This window comes from Populus alba, chromosome 8 (assembly GCF_005239225.2).
Source record: "Populus alba chromosome 8, ASM523922v2, whole genome shotgun sequence".
NCBI lineage: Eukaryota > Viridiplantae > Streptophyta > Magnoliopsida > Malpighiales > Salicaceae > Populus > Populus alba.
The window spans coordinates 7,130,692-7,145,740 of NC_133291.1; the positions used below are offsets into that span (position 1 = coordinate 7,130,692).

General features: G+C 31.3%; 2 protein-coding genes across 2 annotated transcripts; both read right to left on the minus strand.

Moving 5' to 3' along the window:
* Nucleotides 1-895: 895 nt before the first annotated feature.
* LOC118061284 (zinc finger protein CONSTANS-LIKE 6) lies at nt 896-3,249 on the minus strand. The gene is made up of 2 exons (XM_035074715.2): nt 1,913-3,249; nt 896-1,397 (listed from the first exon to the last, which is right to left on the minus strand). Exons 1-2 carry the CDS (start codon nt 2,999-3,001, stop codon nt 1,164-1,166), a joined length of 1,323 nt encoding a protein of 440 aa, XP_034930606.1. The 5' UTR covers nt 3,002-3,249; the 3' UTR covers nt 896-1,163.
* Nucleotides 3,250-11,424: 8,175 nt separating this feature from the next.
* LOC118061283 (3-ketoacyl-CoA synthase 5) lies at nt 11,425-13,301 on the minus strand. Its single transcript, XM_035074714.2, has one exon. It carries the CDS (start codon nt 13,215-13,217, stop codon nt 11,724-11,726), a length of 1,494 nt encoding a protein of 497 aa, XP_034930605.1. The 5' UTR covers nt 13,218-13,301; the 3' UTR covers nt 11,425-11,723.
* Nucleotides 13,302-15,049: the final 1,748 nt, after the last annotated feature.

The window sequence follows — 15,049 nt, forward strand, 5'->3', positions numbered from 1 at the left end:
GGTATACCTACGTGTGCATCATCGAGAGGATTGAGGAGTTGTTTTTTTAATTTTCTTTTTTTAAAAAATATATTAAAATAATTTTTTTATTTTTAGAAATTTATTTTTAATATTAATATATTAAAAAGATTTAAAAATATAAAATATTAATTTAAATCTAAAAAGAATTTAAAATATTTTTAAAAGTATAGTTAGATCTTGGTGCCAGACACCACCTTGATACACGAGCCAATCTCACTCTAGTCCCTTTCAAAATTCAACGTCAAGAAGTATTTGAAAACGAATTTCATGAGGCTGCTTGCTTGTCGAAATAACGTAAAGTATCCCATCTATTTCCCACAAATTGGTTTGGAAACCAAAAAGTAATAATTAAAAGACAAGTTTTTAAAAAGTATAATAGGGTGGTAGAGGGTTTAAGATGTTCATAATAGGTTTGAAGTTCGAGTCAGAGCATATATTTTTTATAAAAACTTGAAATAATTATAATTTTACTTACTCATCTGTATTTATAAAATATATTTTTCAGAGAGTAGATTTCCTCGAATAAAAAGAAAAAGAAAAAGAAGTTCCTCTTCGAGAAAACGAAATAAATCGAAGAAGAATTCACACGCACACGACCAGAGTCATATTCTGAATAAAGAAATAATTTTAAGCGAAGAAAACATGAAATTAAGGACGTGTGGGCCGGTTCAAGCACATGGGCCTGCAGAGTTCAGTCTAATACTTCCAAGATACATTTTCATTGTTAAAAAAAGTCAAACATGCCAATTATATAATTTTTCAATGAAAAAAATACCTCTGTGATGCTCAGACTGTAAACCAGTAAGGGCTAGAGAGTAGATTTTAAAAGTTTTTTGAGAAAAGAGACTAGCATTTCGAAAATCGACATCCATGATGAACAACAAAGGTGGCCATCCTGACGTGGATATCAACTCGAGAAAAGTTCTCATAATGACTGAAAAATCCACATGAAAAATTTTTCCTCTGCGCAGCAAAAGTTAGCAGGAAGGAAGGGTTCCTATACAAAGTTACTAGAGCACAAAAACTAATTATTTATTAAATCTGCGAAGACCCTCAATCAGAAGTCCTATGTAATGTGCATATCAGCGTCGACCGCACCGCTCGGTGCAAGCAAACTGGAACCTCGGTAGAGCAGTCCGTGTTTATTTTCCAGCTAAGGTTGTCCTCTTAACAAATCTCCCTTTCATCCTGGGCCTCTTCTCTGCATTCAATTTCCTGACCTCGTATCTTATTTTCTTGGAGAACAGTCTTGTTCTCCGCTTCTCTCTATACCTGGATACTCTTGCCTCTCGCCCTCCATCCACCATTGCAGGGTGTGCCCCTAGTCCACTGATCATATCTCCATAAGGATGATGAAGTTGGGCTCCACAAACACCCTGGAAGTGACGATATTACAATTGCAGTCAATCATCAACTCATCAAGTGGTTCAAAGTTCAAATCACATTACGCAAGCAAGTCAGAGAAAACGGCAGATAAATGAGACATTGAAACCACTAAATTATCAGGCAAATTCGGTTCTCCACTCATAGACTACGGACTGAATGATCATACAAATTTACACCATGAACTTTCAAATAAACAGAGAAAAACCGTGATAATAGAATAAGAAAAAACTTTTTCTTTTTTGGTTAAAGAGAACAGAGAAAAACGATTGTGTCCCGTAATATGATTATTTCATTAGGTAAAGCCGAATTCATCTAACAATTTCTCCAAAACAATATATTCTCCCTTTTTTATTTGTCCAGAAAAAGGAAATGAGAAGTAACTACAGAATTTGTAATTAAATAATGTACAAAACACACACCGATGTTGAATCGCGATATTCTATTTTAGTATTCTAGTGGGTTAAAAATAAAACAAATTACCAGCAATGGAAAAAAAAAAACCTACCATGCAGTCAGGCCAACATTCATCAGGGTCGAAATCTGGCCTGTTACCATTGGTCCAAGGAGACCCTTGGCTTGCCCAAGCAGTCATGACAGCCTCATAATCCAGACTCAGCAGTATCTTCCTCTTTGCACCATCATCATCTTCATATTCTCCCCTGGTGTCCTTCAAGTCTCCCTCTTCAATCCCTACCTTCTCATCTTCCTCTCCACAAGTTGCAGGAGAGTTAAAGTCAAAGCTCAACTCAAAAAACGGGCCTTTTGCCGTGTCAGTCTCAATACCAGCATGACATTTCCTAACAGCTTTTCTTTCCACGCCTGCATTCTCTTCATCTTCAACCTTCACCTTTCCGTTCCACAATGGAAACCCCTTCACCTCGAACTCCTTTTCTTCTTTACAATCCATAAGTCCCAGCTCTTCCATCCCAAAAGACTCATTTTCAAGACCCCTGCCAAGCAAACTCTCCATATCAGCTGCAAACTCTGCAAGATCCATATCAGATGGAAGAAATCCAGGCAAGCTCTCAACATCTCTCCTTTCAATAGCACCTATCAAAATCTTTGATTCAACTCCATTAGAATCAGCAACTCTTTGATCATTACAATCATTACCACCAGCTGGCGCTTCATTTGAGATTGTTGTTGAAGCACATAAATCGGCAACAAAAGGGTCAAAGATTGGAACCCTATAAAGTAGATGCTCCTCTTCATTATCTTCATGCGATATTTCATCTGAACCCACTTCTGGTACGAGTGGAATTGGAATATTCCTTATCGTTTCTGCAATTTTTGATGGAGACACTGGCTTGCCATGTCTTGGTGTCCTGGCTTTTCTAGTGAACCCTCCATGCCATGATGGCACAGAATTCTCCTTTGAACATAGGTCCAAAGATTTAAGTGATGCAGTCTTTAAGCGAACCCTTTCATGTCTACGCGCTAATGGGTTCGCAGAGTGGACTGAAGAGTCACAGGCTTGGCAAAGAAATGCATCATCAGCTGCACAGTACCATCTAGCACGCTTTTTTATACAACTATCACAGGCTCTAGCAGTTTTGCCACCAACAGCGATGGCCGAACTTTTGTTACAAATCATGAGGCTGTTGTGGTTTTATTCAAGAAACAAAATTTGAAGCCAAAAACAAGGGAGAGCGAGAAAATCAAATCGATAAAAGCTTGAGAATCGAGCAAAAGGATTCCCAGAAATTATTGGGTCTCTGGGACTTGTCTTTTAATTATTACTTTTTGGTGATGTGTTTTCTGAGTTGCTGTACCTTACAGTGGCTCGATAATTCGAGTATATAGGGGGTGTGACCCGCAAGGAGCGCTTTTGCGGTCCGATTAGCAGCAGTGGGCTTTCTTTATTTGTTTTTGGATGCACTCTTGAGGAGTTCTCCACGTTGAAAGCTATTTGCACTTTTGGACCTCAACAATTCCTTATCTGAATTTTAATTGGTTGAGTTTGTAAGGAATCATCCTATTTTCGGTGTTCTGATTGGCTGCCAATCATGTCAACGGATTTCTGGTGGGGTCAATAGAGCTCGTAAGGATGAGAATGGGTCTTCTTCACCCCATCTTCAGTTCTCTCCTCTCTGGTTTGTCTGCACTTGGAGTAGTATTTTGGGTTTTTTTTTTTTTACTTCTTTTTCTAAATAAAAAGATTTCACACTTCAGTGTTATAATTTTTTATTTTTTACTTTATTCTTTAACATTAAATTATTTCCAAAATTATACTTTATAATTTCTTATGTTTTTTTTTATGAGTTATTTATCGATTTTATACATTTAGTTTTTATTTTTCATTTCAACATTCGAATTAACAAAAATAATTAAACCTTCAACTAACAAAAATACTTAAAGGAGTTGATTACTTCATAGTTGTACTCTCAAAACATTATTTATATGGTTTTTTGCTTTTTTTTATTTAGTTGTTTTTTTAAAAAAAAATGTAACCCTTAAACAACATAGTCTTTATATATATATATATATATATATCCTCCAGTTTAGAGATTATGCATTGTAAAAAAAATTTATATTAAGTTATATCTCATGCATTTAGTTTTTTATTTTAATTTCAACTTTTTATTAACAAAAAAACTAAAGGTACAATTAATTCACTATAGCCATGCACGCTCACATAGAAATAATGTTTTGTGTTTTTCTCTTTTCTTCTTATTTAGTTGTTTTTTTGTTTCAATATTACTTTTCAACAATATTATTATTATTAAAATATTTAAATTATTTTTTTCAATTATATCCTTTAATATTGGATTATTTTAGAAATTGTGCTTTATATTATTTTTAGTCCTTTTATGTTGAGTTATATACCAAACTCGTGGGTTTAGATTGTTTTTCTTTTTTCGATTTCAACTTTCAACACTAAATATTTTGAAATTGAAACTTCATAATTTATTTATTTATTTTTATGGGGTTATTATAATCTTATGACTCGAGTTGCAAGTTTGATACGTTAACTTGAGTTGATTTAAGTTAATTTTTTTTTAATTCATCATTCAACTTTAGGTTGATTAGGAATTGACTTTCATCATTTATCTTGTTTTTTCTTCTTCTTTTTTTTCTCCTTTCTTTGTTTTTGCATCTTTTTTTTTTTGTAAAAATATTAATTTACTTTTAAATTTTGGCTTTTAACATTTAATTGGTTGCGAATTGAGATTTGTAATTTTTTTTACTTGCTTTCTATTATGTTATTCTGGTCTCATGACTTGGATAATAGGTTTGTCGAATCAACCCGTACTGCCTTTGGTTTTTTTTTTTTTGTATTTTTAAATTGTTTCTTTTATTATTTTGTTCTTTAATAACAAGTCCGTTTAGAGTTGGACTTCATAATTTCTTTTTACAGGGTAGTCCTATTATCATAACTTATGTTGCAAGTTTAGTTGTTGGGAATTGAACTTTGTGATTTTTTTTTTTATTAAGTTATCTTAGTCTTATGACTTGAGTTGCACGTTTGTTGGGTTAACTTGGGATGACTCGATTATTATTTATTTTCAATTTTATTATTCAATAATGATGGTTGAGATATGGGCTTTGTATGTTTTTTCAATTTCCTTTCTAAGAAGTAATCTCGTTTTCATGACTTGAACCATAGGTTTGGTTGGTTGAGAGCTTCATAATTTTTTTTTATTTTGCTTTCTATTAAATTATTTTGATCTCATGATCTTAGTTATAGGTTTGTTTGATTAACCTAGATTAAATCATATTTTATTAAAATGGTTTCTTATTTGATTTTGTCATTTAATAATGAGTTGGTTTAGATATAGGATTTCTAAATGCTTTCAAAGTGCCTTATGTTAGCCATCCCATTCTCACGACTATATTCATGGATTTAGCATGTGTTTTCGGGTTGACTCAAGTTGGTTTTTTTTTTTAATTGATTTTTTAAAAAAGTTCTTTCAATATTTTTGCTTATTAAAAATTGAACTTTCTATTTTTTTTTTTTTTACTTTACTTTTGATGGGATTATCGCGTTCTCATGATGCTGGTTATAAACTTTACAAGTTAGCCATGATTGGTCTGAATCGATTTGACATGTCATTATTTTAATATTTAAAAAATAAAATAATATTTTCTGATATGTCATTATCTTAGTATTTAAAAGAATATATTCTAATATACATTAGATTTCTAATCCATTGTTGATCTTTTATGTTAAAAAACAAATTAGTAGCGTCTTTATATTATTTTTGATATATTTAAAAAGATAATTCTATTGACAACACGATGCCGGTCAAGTATCTAGTTTCTCACTAGAATTTGAAGGAGACCTTTTTGTTGGGACGTCTCCTTCTTTATCATACACTGTTTAAAGTTCAAACTTTCGTTCGAGGTCCCCTATCAATCTCTCTCGACTTTCGGCCCAAGTACCCTACAGCTGAATGTTAGTGGAGTAGACTCGACATTTTTTCCACCAATTTGTAATGCACTAACATCTCGCAATTAACTGTAATGAAAGTGATCCCATAATGCACAAGATTTTTATAAATCGTCATGATATATCAATTTGTAAAATAAACATCGTTCTACAGGAAAGAAAAAAAAAAAAAAAAAGGAAGAGAACCAGTTACGAGTAATTTCCTTGTTTCATGCAACATTAACATCACTTGCTTTACACCTTGTCATGCCTATTTTTTTCAGGGAAAAAGCTAAAAAATGCCTTGAATGTATTTATTATCGATTTTTTTTGGCAGTCCCAAGGGGCGAAATGAAGTAAGAGAAAACTAATTCTAGAAACCAATTTGCCGTGATTGTTTACAAATGCATTGTTTCAACACAAGTTTTTACATAAATAGATACACACAAGATAAACTTATTTCAGGACATCCAATTTGACTCTTACTATTACAAATCAGTCAATATATATATAGATGTAGTCAGATCATACTTTAAACTTCTTATTTCATTTTTCTTATTGCAATTTAGAGGGGAAAAAAGATAGAAAACTACAAATTAAGGAAATGGTTCTTAAATCCAATATACGAGTCCCTCCTAATTTCATTCCCAAGCATTAACTCTTCTTCTTCTTTTCCTATATCAATTATTCTCTCGATAATCACATGCTTGTGGTAATGTGTAGAAATTTGGAGAGTTTTTACCCAAATTAAGAACACATCGGCTGTAATGCGTAGAAATTACCCAAATTTCTACGCGTATATAACGACCTCATAATCCTTTTAGGATAAAGTTGGCAGCAAATTAGAAGGATGAGATCACAGACGAACAGATTGACAAAACCTGCTGTTAGATGGGGATTAACGATATTGGATAACGATGATGTGGTGGCCTCATCAACACGTCTTCTACGTTTGAAATCCAGCCAGGAGAAAATCCTGGGGAGGATCAAGGGGGGGCTGGGGAAATTTCGACATATTCCTTGGCTTGAAAATGACTCGCCTGTTGCCATCTCGATCTGTCCTTATCTCTTCCACCGCCAGTCATTATGAACACAAGTTCTCATAAATATGATGCTTTTAACTCTTGCTCACAAAATTACAAATCCAATAAAAATATATAATGTGACACCTACACACAAAGAAAAAGGGTAAAAGATCGTGTTTTGTTGAAATGAAAATCCGACTAGAAAATGGATATATATAGCAGCTAATGCAAGCATTCATGCGCATATAGCATAAGTTTACGCCAGCATTTTAATTTTCTTAGCTGACTTTCGAAGATATAGTTGCATTTGCAGCTCGCATGGATTGCCTACACCCTAGTGCGTACCCTGACTAAAAGAAGCACCCTAGCGCGTAAGACGTGAAATCAACATAGAAAATTAAATTACACAATGAATCTAAAGACAATTAAAACTAAAAGATCCTAAACTAATTATAAAAAAAAACATGACATTAAGGAACTGTGGTTGAACTGTCACAAAATGAACGCGCACCTCCTTATAGGACATGGCCTTTTTATAAGTAAATATAAGTTAGGCCATGTCTATTTTCTGAAAAGTAGTTTCTGGAAAATTACTTTTTAAATTTTCTTGTATTTATTTGTCATTAAAAAAGTTGGTTAATAAAAAATACTTTTCAGTAAAAAAAAAAAATTTGTTTGGTTTTCAAGAAAGTGTTTTTTCTTTTAACTGTGTTTGTTTTCCGGAAAATCAATTTCTAAACTTTTTTGTGTTTATTTGGCATTAGAAAAATTATTTAACAGAAAACACTTTCCAGTCAAAGAAAAATTTGGTTTGGTTTTCAGGAAAGTGTTTTTCTGAAAAATTTGGGCAGAAAACACTTTTTGAAAGTTGTGAAAAATTTAAAAATGTCATTATTTGCTAATTATATCAAATTTGGTCCTCAAACTTTTGATTGCCTTATATATTTTGTTTTGAATATTTATTTTTCAATTTCATCTCTTAAAATTTAATTTTTGTATTAACTTTGGTCCTCATTTTTATAATTGTTATTTGATTTTTCCTTATCATTTTTTATTTAAAGTTGTTTATCTAACAAATTTGGTTCTCATTCTTTTAATTGTTACTTATTTTATTTGAAATAATTTATGCAATGTTAATTATTATTATTTTAATTTATTTATTTTTTATTTTTTAGATCTGATCTCTATTATTTTGATTATTATTTATTTTATTTGAGATAATTTATGAAATTATATTTTTTTCAATTTTATTCTCATTCAACTTTTTTATTTGTAAGATTTGTTTTTTGTTATTTTAATAAATTTGAGAAAAATAAAATATTAATAAGTTATTTTCCAGCTTATTTTTCATGACATAACCAAACACTGGAAAATATTTTCCAACTTATTTTTCATTACACTACCAAATATTGAAAAATACTTTCTTGGAATTCACTTTCATGAAATTCATTTTTCTTAAAATTTACTTAAAAAAAAAACTATTTTTCAGTAAACAAATGGGTATCTCCCGAATATCAAATATGCAACTCCCTTAAATCCAGTCCTATTTTCCACATGGCTAGCCTATTCCTCTTTTTCTTTCCTTATGCGTTCATTGACTTTTTGCCTTGTAATCTGGATGTATTTTGTCTTTTCCTCCTTACATTTCATTGAATTTTATTTTTTAAAATTTTTGTTTAATATTAATTTTTATATTTTAAAATTGTTTTGATGTGTTGTATTAATTTTTTTTAATATATCTTTTTTAAAATATAATAATATCATACTCTCGTACATTATTCGCTCAAAGTGCTTCTCATTTGATTCCTTGTTTGTGACAAGTCATTAATGATGATGAGGGAAGTTAATTCCCCCAATTTTGTCTGGCGAGCTCGTCAGATTTGAGTGTGTTTGATATTGCGATAGCTGTTGTGATTGTGGTTTAAAAAAAATTGTTTTATAAAAAATACTTTTAGTTGAGGCTGGTTTGAAAAAATAGGTGTTTGGTTAAAACTATAGTTGAAATTGAGGTTGAAGAAAAAATAGTTTAATATGTTTGGTTAAGAATGCTTTTGAAATTGAGGTTATAAAATAATTTTAAAAAATATATATTAATATTGATGGTTTTAAATTTAAATATTGTAGAATTAATTATTCCTATTACATCATGAAATAAATAATACTTTATATAAAGTATTTTACAACCTAATTTCAAAACATAAATCAAAGTGTTAGGTCCACATATATAATCCAAAATCGATTATTTATATATATATATATATATATATAATAAAACTAATTAATTATTAATACCTTTTTATTTTACAAATTATTTATTTATTCTCTATGTATTTTTTTGGAGATGAGTTAAAAACTAAAAAATATTTTTTTATAAATAATACACAAAATAAATTAATTTTTTAAATAAATTTTATATGAGAAATATATCTCTTTTCCAAAGCTATCATAATTTTTTCTAAAATAGTAATATACTTATTTAATATAAAAATATCATTAAAAAACAATGACATCAACTAATCTGGAATCTCTACATTCAAACTTCTCTTTCTTTATTCTCATTCTCTACTTTCCACGTTTCCTAATTAGCAACCACAGTAAAAACAAGACAGACTTGCTTCTGCATTTCTGTGTTTGGAATGCATATTAACTTGAGATCCATGCATTAAAAAATATGGCTCGTTGTTAATCAAACACATTATTAATTGTGAATGCAGCTAAATATAAATGCAACCACGTAAACAAATAGAGTCTTGGGTTTCAACAAGAATTAAGTTAGAATCGTGTGATACTCCGTTTATGTCCTTCTTAGTGTAATTTAAATAGAAGACGTTTGGTTTAGCGGTGCAATGTTTGATACATAAAAATGCCAGGAAAAAAAAAAACTTTGGGGGTGGGGGGCTCAGTACACTGACAAGAAAACGAGTGACATGTTCACCCAAACCATTGTGGTAAATTGTTTTTGGTTAATCCATGGATTAACAGTTCACCTTGAATATTTTTATATTAGCCGGAAGTATCCCAGCGAACGCCTACTATATATATAAGGGAAGATAAAAGGAACAATATTTTAGAATGTACGCTTGCTGATTTTTTTTTTAAAATTTAAAAATAACAAGTCACTTATAAAAATGGATTAGATTTTGAATTTTTAAATAGATAAATATATGTGAAAATGGATCAATTTTACGGAAACATGGATACTTGTTAAAGTTTTTTTTGAATTTAAAAAGAATTGGCCCGCTTATAAAAATAGACCAGTTGTAGAAAAACATAAACATTTGCTGAAATTTTTTTTGGAATTTCAAAATGATAGATTGTCCGTGAAAATAAATAAATTTTAAAGAAACATGAATGCTTGTTGGAGTTATTTTGGAATTTGAAAATTGAGAGATCACTTGTTAAAATACACCGGCTTTTGAATGGACATGTTGCCCATAAAAGTAGACCAGTTGTTTTGAATGGGTAAGTTGTCTATAAAAATAAACCAGTTTTTTAAGGGACAGGCCATTTAAATTTCAAAATAGACAAGTTGCTCATAAAAATAAACCAATGTTTAACTTTCAAAATAGATAGATCATCCGTAAAAATGAATTAGTATTTAAATGGGTAGCTGTGAACTCATACTCGTAACCGAGTAGGTCACTTTCCAACCTTTTTCTTTCTTTTTTATTTTATTTATACAAAATTTAAAATGCCTTTAGGGCTAAATAATAATAACAAAAAAATTATTATGAAATTATTATCAAGCCCGCAAAACAAGACAAAAAAATTTGGATGGTAAGTTAATCGGATCATTACCCTGTTCATTTGAAAATGAAATTTCTATAATCCCCTGTATCAAAGTTTTTGATGTTTAACTATTTTAGGTTAATATAATAATTTTACTGTAATTAACAAAATAAAAAAAGACTATTCCTTTTAAACAAATAAAAAATAACAAATTAACCACGTGATGAAAAGACGACTTTATCTTTTAAGGCAATTCATTTGATTTTTCAGATAAGAGAAAAATAATAATTTTACCATTAAAATCTATAGTACTACAAGGCATGGCTTCAAAACTTTTCCCACGGGTTTTGGTTATTTTAATGAATGATATTACCTTAGACGTTGACTAACAGCAGCGAGGTCTATAGTCCAAAGGCACTACGTACAGTCTACTTTGTTCTTACTACTTATACAGTTATACTTAACACGTTGCCGACAAGTGAAAATCCTGTGACCTAAGTGATGGCCGCATATCAGGAATTTAAAGCAGAAACTCCATGAACAAGCTATTGAAGTTCATAATTGAAAATGGAAATTAAAACCAGAAAAAAGAAAGAAAACCGCATGAATTGTGACACCCACGTAAGTCATGTCGAACAACTGTTTTGAATTATAATTAAAAAGTTTATATTTATCAAGTACAATTTTTTATATTTCACTTAAAAAATGTGCCAATGCATTCATGGGCATACCAAATTAAAGCATCACCAGGTAGATAGCATGGTACGCATGAAATTTGTAAGAACAGCAGTTTTTTTAAGAAAAAACCCATACCTTCATTCAAATTCAAATTCCAGACCTGTTATGCTTGACATGATATCAAATTATTATTATTATTATTGAGACGTAAACGGGTTGAGTATATACTGTATACAACAAGTACTGTTTATATGTGGTATTCTTACGTGCCTTGGATATTAAAGCTTGGGGTTAACTTGCGCATGCAATCCAGCTATAAACATAGGCTTTATTTTCACTGACACCATCTCCTAGCTGCTAAATTGCAGCCAATCTAATCAAAATCCCCTCCACGATTAATACATAGTTCCCAATTGCAACAGTGAACACAACAGGTCATCAGAGAAGTGAATGCAAATCCCCAGATTTTGAAGATATTTAGAAAACAACAAGAAGTAACCCACCAATCTTGACGCCTAGAGCTTGACCACTTCAGGAATGTGAACTGGATACCTATCAATACAATCAGCCCATGGACCATCTACAGGCGTCTTAATTGTTCTGTTACACTTCCAAACTGCGCTGTTACACTTAAATCCACTGCCAAAAGCTATCTGCCAAACCCTATTTCCTCTCCTCATCCTGCCCTTTTCCTCAATGTAACCTAACTCATACCAGAGCGAGGACGATGAGGTATTTCCGAAACGGTGCAGTGTCATCCTTGAAGCCTCTACATGCTCTGCAGAAAGCTGCAAGTTCTTTTGCAGTTCATCTATGACGGCACGGCCACCGGCATGGATACAGAAATGTTCAAAAGCCTGCCTGAAATCAGGAATATATGGCTTCCATTTGGGGTTAAAGATTTTGCGTCCCACGAGAGTTAACAGAAACAGGAGCTGTTCAGATGCAGGAAGGACTAAAGGCCCAATTGCGGTGATGTTCGATTTCAAAGCCTCACCAGCTATAGTCATCAAATCTTTTGATAGATTAATCCCAACTTTTCCTTCTTTATCTTCTTCTTCAAACACACAGCGGTAAGCTTTATCGTCAGCGCCTTTGTGGGTTCGTACGACGTGGACTAGGCGGTACTTGGCACTCCAGCGATGAGACCTGCGGTTTGATAAGAGAATTGCAGAACCTCCCATACGGAACAGGCAGTTTGGAAGCAGCATAGCTCGCTCATTTCCTTGGTAGTAGTTTGGTGTGATGATCTCTGTGCTGACGACAACTGCATTTGCATTTGGATGCACTTGGAGAAGATCACGAGCTAAGTCGATAGAGATTAGCCCTGCACTGCACCCCATGCCAGAAAGATTGAAGCTCTTTATGTTGCTTCTGAGCTTATACTTGTTGATAATCATGGCAGACAGAGATGGTGTTGGTGAAAAGAGACTGCAGTTGACGATAAGAATATCGATATCTTTAGGTTTAATCCCTGTTTTCTTGAAGAGAGAATCCATGGCGGAGAAAATAACAAGCTCAGCTTCTCCTCTTGCAGCCTCCATAGTTGGTTTCGGAGGTATATAATGAATTGATGGAGGCAAGCAAGTCTCTTCACCGAGTCCAGACCTCTCAAGAATCCTCATCTGAAACTCAACACTCTTGGGATTATCTTTCAAGATCAGCCTGGAATGCTCCATGAAGGTAGAAAATGGAACCCGGCAAGTGACCGGAGGCTTGTAGCAAGCATAGTCCACTAAGTAAATAGTTCTTGGTTTGGACATGAAATAAACAGTGGCAATAAAGACGATGAGAAAAGATGGGCAAAGAATTTGGACAAGATCGAAATGAAGTGATCTCCATAAGCTCAAGACTTCGTCAGGGCCTAAACGCAGAACCTCAATAAGAATACCAACCATAACAGGTATCGATAAAAGGTACAGAATGTGATTTACAAGATATTGGTAGCCAAGTTTAACATGTTTGAGCTTAACGGAGTTAGAAAAATATTCCGGCGAGATTGGAGGCATTATTTTGCAAACAAAAAAGAAATATTGAAGAAAGTGAGAGATGAGAAGAGAGTGAGTTATTGTTGCTTGAGAGGAAGAGAGTTGATGGTATCAGGAGAGGGGAGAAGCTGGGGAGGATGGGAGATATAAAGGCACATGACCGTGGGAAATGTAGGAGGCAGATGGGAGGATTAAATGAGGCCCTCACGTCACTCAACGCTCACTCGACTCTATTAACTCCTGCTGGCTTTCTTTTCCTTTCCAGTTTGTAACTAAACATCTACCATTTAAGGCTTTTTTAGGATCCCCGTCCTATGCCTTTTTTTTTCGTCTCTTTTCGCTCTTTAATCAATCATAGTTTTGTTCTGTATTATTTAAATCAAATGACTAATATTCGTTTTAATAAATAGAAACTATATTATATAAAAATCAAAAGATATGGAGTACTTAGCTAGTAATTATTAGTTGAGTTATTTAGCAAAGTTTCAAAGAAATATTGAAGTTAGATGGAGTAATGACATTTACATAAATACTAAATTATTATCATTTGTTACGTCTATAGCTACGGATCGAATTAATTTTTTTAACATAAAAAAAACATTTAGGTATTGCTAATGTTTTTCTAAGAGGAAAAAAAACTTAATTGTATGAAGATTAATCCGAAATGACCTGATTAACTTGATCAATTTAAATGCAATTTAGGCAATCAATAAAAACATAATTTAACTCAAAATAAATATTCAAGATGATATTTTTTAGTAAATATTAAAATGACAATATTTTGGATTAAATTAGGGTCAATTCGAGTTAACCTGTCAATTCACATACCAAGTCACATGACCATAATAACTCTTGAGAAAGCAGATTAAAATAAATTATGAAGCTTAGTTTTTAATAATTTAATGTTGATTGATGGAATTGAAAAAATTAATTAAAAAAATAACCTCAGTCAACTCGGGCTAACATGTCCAACCAACAATTTGGGTTATGAGATCAAAAAAACCTAATAGAAAACAATTTAAAATAAATTATAAATTTTAATTCTTAATAAACCTAATGTTAAAGGATGCAATTGAAATTAAAAAAAACACAAAAAAAACAACTCAGGTTAATTCATGTTAACCTGTCAAACCCATAACCTAAATCATGAGATAAAGATAATCTTATAGAAAGAAAATTAAAACAAATTATGAAACTTAACTTTTAATTAACTGATCAATGTTAAAGATAAAATCAAGAGAAAAAAATCAATTAAAAAAAACCCTCAAGTTAACCAGTCAAATCCATGATTTAGGTCATTAAACTAGAATAACCTTATAAAAAATAAATTGAAAAAAATTATGAAAATCAATCCTCAATAAATATAATGTTGAATGATGAAATTAAAATTAAAAAAAAATAAAAAATAAAAAACAAGAAGGAAAAAAAATATATTGAAGTGAATGGTGTATTGAGATGAGAAGTATAATAAAATCTCATTCTCTTTTGATTTTTTTTTTTTAATATATCTTATTGTCATATAAAAAAAAAATCACTAAAGAAGCAATCTAAAAAAAAAAACTAGACCTTCCAATAATTTTATTGATGTGATAGGTTTGTTATAGAACCAATAACTAATTGATTTAACATTTAATTAGCATTTAATTAGTTAATTAGTATGAGATCGGATTTTTTTATAAAATAATATATAACATCGGCAACCGAATGTTTTCTTTTCTTTTCAAAAGAAAAGAAATACTTAGGAAAATAAAAATAAAGGTAATAAAGTTTTATTCATTTAATTAGTTAATTAGGAAAAGAAAAATCAAAGTAGAGCATGCTTTTAATTTTCTTTTCTTTTCAAAAGAAATACT